Genomic DNA, 6977 nt, shown 5'->3' with positions numbered 1-6977 from the left:
GTTGTTATTATTACTGTTAATGTCCTTTTTAATTATATTGCTCTCTTACCACTCTTCTTTCCCTCTCTCTCCCTCTGTTTGTGTGTTTTTTATTTTTTATTTTCTCTTTGTTTTCCTCATCTTATGTTGTAAAGCACTTTGGATCAACTGTGTTGTGTGTAAAGTGCTATATAAATAAAGTTGATTTGATTTGATTTGATAATCCCTCCACCGGGTTCTGTTCTGGGTCTACTCTGGGGCCTTCTTCCAGTTGGACATGCCTGGAACACCTCTAAAGGGAGGCGTCCTGGAGGCATCCTTATCAGATGCCCGAACCACCTCATGTGAGCAAAGAAGCAAAATGTGAACAAGAAAAGCTTTATTAAATCTGTAATAATTAAAATAGATAACTCAAGCTTCATTTGAGATTATAGTTCATAAACTACACACCCTCTACATCTGATTGTGCATGTGCAGAATTTAATACATTACTCATCCTTTGATAGGTTTGGTGAGTAACACATTATCAGGTCCTGTGTAGAACATTCATACCCTCCTTTTATTTCTTACTTCAAATGTCCTAGAAGCTATTTCAAGACAAGGGGACAACACGCTGTAAGAAACCAAGGGGGAGTCTTGTGGATCAACCAGCTGTAGTATCAGGCAGGACACAAATCTCTTTCTGAGAAGAACCTCATGTTTCCCATGAGAGGTCGTCTTGTTTGAGACTGTTTCTCAACTTTTGTGTCTCTCTGAGGAGCTGTAGGTTGTTGTGAGTGGCCCCACTCTTCTTTCCTTTCTGTTTTGACTTCACAGGTGAAGGCGCAGGTGGTTTGATACCACTCTGCTTCTTGGTGGTGTTTTCATCAGTTTCTGGCTGACTCTTGGTCAATTTATGGACCTGTGCACGGGGGGCAGAAAGCATTAAGACACTTACTATCTGAGAAACAAAATTCTGGATGCATTCAAAATGTCTACAAATCTAAATTCCTTATTGAGCTTAGAATGTCTGCAGTTGTAAAAACATTGTGAAAGGTGTGTCCCTGGAGAAGTGATTTTTTACATACCATCTTCTGGTGGCTGCGAAGCTTAGTAATCTGAACTCCCTTCTCCTCCATCCTTGCCACCAACCTCTCCAGCTCTCCCTCCAGATCCTGCCTCTGCTCACGACTTTTAGCAGCATCTATCTGACTCATCAGCTCTTGATGCTCACTTCCAAAAAGACAAAAACAAAAACAGATTACTAATGTGTAAAAATAAAACAGAATAAATAAAAAAAAAGAGGGTACTCACAAGCTCATCTGTCCCAGCTCATCCTGCAGAGCCAGCAGCAGGTCAGACAGCGAGCCCAGCGGCTGATCAGCTTGTTGGGGCTCCTTGCCAGGCTTCTGAGAGGTGCTGATAGAAGCAGTGAAGTGCTTTTGGAGGCTTTTCTTGACACCAACACTAGATGTATGCAGCGAGCTTACTCGGTCACACAGCTGGGGCTGATGGTGCTTCATCATGTGGAGTATACTCTGCACGTTTGCGTGGACTGAATGGCTTGGGCTTGTTGACTGTGAATGATGTAGAGGTAATCAAAATCAAGCGAATGGAATTTAAAATTAAACAAGAACCATCTAAAAAGTATCCTTTTTTATAGATCAGATCAGACTTACGGTTCCTGCCACAAAGGGCATTTTTGTGTGCCGTGGTGATGCCAGCTCGTTGTGTCTAGGTGTTTTCTGTAATAAAGAACAACTTGTGATGACCAGTGTATGCAAACAAACATGTCCTCCTTCAACAACATGCATCATGTGTTAATTAGCATTATCAGTGAGGAGAGTACCTTGGTTGTCTTTTTTGTTTTCTTTGGCTTCTCTACAGAAGTTTGCAAAGACAATCGAAGGTTTATGTCCAACTCCTTCTGCAGCTGTGGACATGGATGGCATTAGTGGCAGGGTTACAGTCAGGACGAGCTTTTTGTCAAGATGATTTTTTGGCATAATGCAATTTCAAATTTTTACTCAACACCAAACATACAAGGGATCATTTAGTCAGAGGTAAAAGTAGAGAACTGTTATTATTGTCAGCAAAAGATCTCCAGAAACGTATTCATGCCTTCATATCCTCCCGCTTCAATTACTGTAATTCCCTGTACACATCTTAGTCAAAAATCAATCCACCGTCTTCAAACAGTTCAAAATGCAGCAGCTCTTCTTTTAACAGGAACTAAAAAATGTGCCCACATCACCTCCATTATAGCTCATCTACACTGGCTGGCTGTTGATTTAAGGATTGATTTTAAGATTATTTTATTGACTTTTAAAGCACTACATGGACTTGCAACTCTATATATCTCTGAGCTTTTATCCCCCTACAATCCTGGACGCAGTCTGAGATCCTCTGGCAGTGCTCTGTTAGTTGTTCCAAGGACCCGACTGAAAACCAAAGGGGACATGGCGTTTTCAGTCAGGGCTCCTACACTCTGGAACAGCCTGCCAGAGGAGATCATACGTGCAGAGTCAGTCCCTTGTTTTATGTCATTACTCAGGACACGTTTTTACAGGAAAGCTTTTATTGTGTGATTTTATTTAATTTTAGCTCTGATTTTAAGGGTCTGTTTTATAAGTTTGTATGTTTTTAAGCTTTTATTTCATTTTGTTTTTAATTGATTTGCTTTGCACTTCTTCTTGTTTTTATTGCCCACTGTAAAGCACTTTGTTACTTGTATTAAAAAGTGCTATGTAAACAAAGTATTATTATTATTATTGTTATTATGAAAGAGAAGATACATTTAAAAATTGTTCATTTTTCTATATTAATTTTGAAATATAAGACTGTTCAGGCAAGGGGATCAGAAATGACTTGTCTGTAATCGTGTATTGACAGACCTCGTCAGCTTTTTCCTGCACAAGTTTACGCTCGTGCTCTTCCTTCAGTAGTTTTTGCTCCAGAATGGAAAGCTTCATCTGAAAACAATATCACAATTATTGTGTCATCATTCAGCTGTTATGGTCAATATTGTGACTGATAGATTTAAGAAGAATTAACTACCTCTGCCAGGGTTTGGGTCCTACTCAACTTGAGACACTCTGATTCAAGTTTTTCAAGCTTCTCCCGCTGAGATCGTCTGTTTGAGCTGCTGGGTTGCTGGCTCTGCAGTGTAGCCTTGTGTAGAAGAAAACACAGATTGTATGGCTTCTTAGTAACATGCAGATATATTTAGACTAATGCCACTTACAGTGTGTCAAGAAATTATGTGACATGGAGGAAAAAAGGGTTACAATAGTAAGAGTTAACTTTATTTCATTATTACAGCTTCTCTGCAGACTATCATACAGGTTTTATCCTTTAACGAAGATTTGGTTTTGAATTATTTTCTATAGCTTGTTGCATCTTTGTACCTGATCCTCCATGAGAACATTCCTCTCCTTCTTGGCATTTTCAACCATCTTCTTCATGTAGTCAAGCTGCTTCTCAAGAACCTTACACCGAGCCTCAGCAGACTGGACCCTCGGATCGACTTCTGTTACCACAAGCCGACACATTCATTAAAAAAAAAAGCATCCATGAAAAAATCTCCATAAAATCTAAAGAAGAAAAGTGTTTTTCCTTTGCGTCCCCACGGCACTTACCTTTCCTTCCAGAGTTGTCTGTGTCAGCCAAGCTTGCTGCTGGTTGACTGAGCACTGTGTAAGATGATGTAGCCTGCTGTTGTTTCGGAGCATTGTGGGAATACTCCTTGTAGCTCTTCTCTGCATGCATCCTTTCCTGCTCCAACCGTCTGATTTTCTCCTGGAGGGTCTTCAGTGCTTCAACAACAGCTGAGGAGGAATTCAAATGGAGATAAAGACTGATAGGTTCAGTTTCAAGGTTCAAGGTTACTTTATTTGTACCTGTGGGTAGATTTTTTTTGCAGTGAGTCAGCCTCCTTTTAAGATCAACACAACAAACAGCACAGGACAATACAAGACAAACAAAGTGACAAAGTGCTTAAGGTAGCCCTTAATAAAAAACAAAAAAACAGGAAATGAGCAATCAATAAGAGCAAAATCGAAGTGGAAGGACTTTTCATGGTCAGATTTTTTATTACTCCAAAACAAAAAATCTAGACAGCCCAACACACAACCCAAATGCTGGAGAGAATGTGGCAACGATATGGCAGACCACACACACATATTTTGGGGTTGTCCGGCTATCAAAAATTTTTGGGAGGATGTCCATAGAATAGCCAGAGAAGTCTTGGGCTATGATTTTGTATTTTCTTTTCTGACTTTTTTCCTGGGAGACATGGACTTAAAGTTACCTAAAAGTGATAGATACCTCTTGAAAATGTTTATGGTGGCGAGCAAAAAGGCCATAACAAGGCGATGGCTCTGTAGGGATCCACCCACTACTAATCAGTGGATAGACATTGTGATAAACATTCAAAGCATGGAGCATATGACTTACAAACTAAGACTGCATAGGGACAGATATGAGCCTTTCTGGGATAAATGGAATACATATCTCACACAAAGAGGTGATAACCTAACTTACATTTAATATACTTTGATCTATGTAAAAAATGTTGTTATTGCTGTAGTTTCTTGGGACGCATATGCATCTCCCCCCAAACTGTTACTGTTAATACTGTTGTTTTTGTTGCTCTCTGACCTGAATAGATAGAACATACAACTGTAGCTACTTCCTTCTGATTCATTACCATTATTATTTTTAGTAATATTATAATAACTATTATTATTAGAAGTATTATTACTTTTATTATTATTGTTGTTGCTATTGTTATCAATGTTTTAATTATTGTTACTGTTATTATTTTACATTCATTTTAATTTATTTCTACTTTATTTATTATTCTACTTTGGGTTTTTACTCTTTTCTTTCCATGACTTGTAAAAATACAGTGCAACAGAGCAGTTGTGCATCTTGTATCCTAAAAAATGTTTGAAAAATAAAGTATTAAAAAAATAAAATAAAATAAGAGCAAAATCAATACAAACAAGATAGTCGTAAAATCAACGATTGGTCAATAAAAACAAGATAAAAAGAAAGAAAGTGCCACCAGTAAAAAACAATATTAAAAGGTCCATAAATACTCTAAATAGTGGAGAATTTCATAGTACAGCATCATGCTGTATTACTGTGACTTTGTATTAGGGTTGCAAAGGGGTGAAAAAAATTCGGTAAATTTCCAACGAGAAGTTAAGCTGGGAAATTTTTGAAATATTCCAAATTGGAAAGTTTCCATGTGAATTTATGGAAATTAAGGGTAATTTAATGGAAAGGTATCAAATCCAAGCATAAATGTTTGAATTGTTATAATAAGACATCGGTCCAAAATAATAAAATTAAAACAGATTTATTTGTAAGTAGAACTTTATCAAGTGTTAAATATTTCATTGAACAATCAATTCTTTCATTGAAGAACAAAAACATGAATGTTGAGTTAAATATTACTCACCCCCCGACCCAACGCATTCAAAAATTAACAAAAATGCAATCCCAACAAAGTCCCATTCAAAATGTTAAATGAAAAGAGCCCCTCTCCCTCCAAAAAAGTCCCATTCAACATGCAAATAAAAAAGCATCTTCCCTCAAGCTTCTCAAGCCTAGCCTCTGCATTTTTGATAAACCCTTTCAGGCAATGGACTCTTCCTGGGTCTCATGAACATCCTCCATGTCCACTTCCTCAACATCCAACTCCGACTCTTACTCTTCAGTGTCTCTGCATAGATATTCAACTGTACTTGCATGAAATCAGGTTGTTTTAGCCAGGATTATACTGAAATATATTTTCCCCAACTATATTTAAGGTCCATAATAAGAGCCAACCTTCAATTTAGTAAATTCCTGGTTTATTCCCATAAATTCCCAAAAGTGTCCAACTTTGAAAATTACCAGAATTTTGCAACCCTACTTTGTATTGTGTGATTGTACCTGAGAGGGTTATCATTGAATGGGACAAGAAGCTTTGCAGAACAGATGTGTTATACCTCTGCTGTCAGCATTAGGCTTGGCCTGAGACAATCGAGGGCTGGTCATGTTTGGGTCCATGCTGATGGATGAGTGAGCGGTGAGATCCAGCTGTCTCGGGATGGGTAGTATCCTGTCCGGAGGTCGGTAATAGCTCCCGATGTAGCTGTTTTTGGATGGTGAGTCTAGAATCTAAAAGAGGAGGAGGTAGCTTTTAACAGTGAAATGAAGCTTCAGCTAGCTTGTATTTTTATCTATCAATCAGTTCGATTACATAATAAAAAAACACAAACAGTATGTTGATTTCTTTGACAAACTGCTGCACACCAATGCAGCCTGCTGAGGATGCTAACTGTTAGTAAACTATATTGCAATATATTTGCATCAGATTATGCAGCAGCAGGAATAATACACACTTATTTACCTGTAAATATGTCCAAAGACTGCTACATACTACATGAATACTTACTACTATAGTCACGTATTCAAAGTAATAGTAAACCTGACTCCAGATTACCTAGCAGCAGCCACAACTTGACAAAAGTAAACAATAGCAGAGCTAACATAGCCACATTAGCAGCTACTGTCTGATAATCAAAGGTTACCTGATCCAGATGAGTCTCCATTCTGTGACAAAGAGCTCTAGACACGTTTCAAACAAAGCACGTGTCCGCACACAAACACCCTGACTGACTATGAAGGTTATAAATTACATTTATCTCCCAAACTGATTTCGTCGAGCGACTCAGTTCCTCCTCCTGTCACTGAACTCAGTCCGCACTGTTTAAATTTCCCTCCTCTTCGGCGCCCTCATCATCATCACTGAGGTTCCGCCCTATGGGTTCCGCCTGCTCTCTGCTTCCTCTTTCACCCCTCCAATACAGAAAGCACCATGCTTTACTCTGGTTCAGGGGTGTCCAAACTTTTTTCAAAGAGGGCCACATATGATGTTGTCAGAATACCTCAGGGCCAGTGACTCCTACTGAGACTTAGGAATCATAAAAGTTCTATATGAAATCTCTATTTAATAACAATTATTT

At 38.4% G+C, this 6977-nt stretch overlaps 1 protein-coding gene across 1 annotated transcript; it reads right to left on the bottom strand.

The window, feature by feature from the left end:
* Positions 1-343: 343 nt before the first annotated feature.
* cep57l1 (centrosomal protein 57, like 1) lies at positions 344-6750 on the bottom strand. Its single transcript, XM_034700012.1, has 11 exons — positions 6543-6750; positions 5958-6129; positions 3597-3785; positions 3366-3487; positions 3016-3129; positions 2853-2930; positions 1808-1891; positions 1638-1703; positions 1273-1535; positions 1047-1191; positions 344-880 (listed from the first exon to the last, which is right to left on the bottom strand). Exons 1-11 carry the CDS (start codon positions 6561-6563, stop codon positions 674-676), a joined length of 1461 nt encoding a protein of 486 aa, XP_034555903.1. The 5' UTR covers positions 6564-6750; the 3' UTR covers positions 344-673.
* Between the last annotated feature and the right edge of the window lie 227 nt (positions 6751-6977).

This window comes from Notolabrus celidotus, chromosome 13 (assembly GCF_009762535.1).
Source record: "Notolabrus celidotus isolate fNotCel1 chromosome 13, fNotCel1.pri, whole genome shotgun sequence".
Lineage (NCBI taxonomy): Eukaryota > Metazoa > Chordata > Actinopteri > Labriformes > Labridae > Notolabrus > Notolabrus celidotus.
The sequence above is the reverse complement of the archived record's forward strand: the minus strand, read 5'-3'. Positions and strand labels throughout refer to the sequence as shown.

Bases quoted from the DNA above. Each gene is read 5' to 3' on its own strand.
- cep57l1 (XM_034700012.1), bottom strand. From the start codon at position 6,563: ATGGAGACTCATCTGGATCAG. The intron at 2,931-3,015 runs GTAGTTAATTCT...TATTGTTTTCAG, and splicing joins GGACCCAAACCCTGGCAGAG to ATGAAGCTTTCCATTCTGGA. The intron at 1,536-1,637 runs GTAAGTCTGATC...CATCATTCACAG, and splicing joins TGCCCTTTGTGGCAGGAACC to TCAACAAGCCCAAGCCATTC.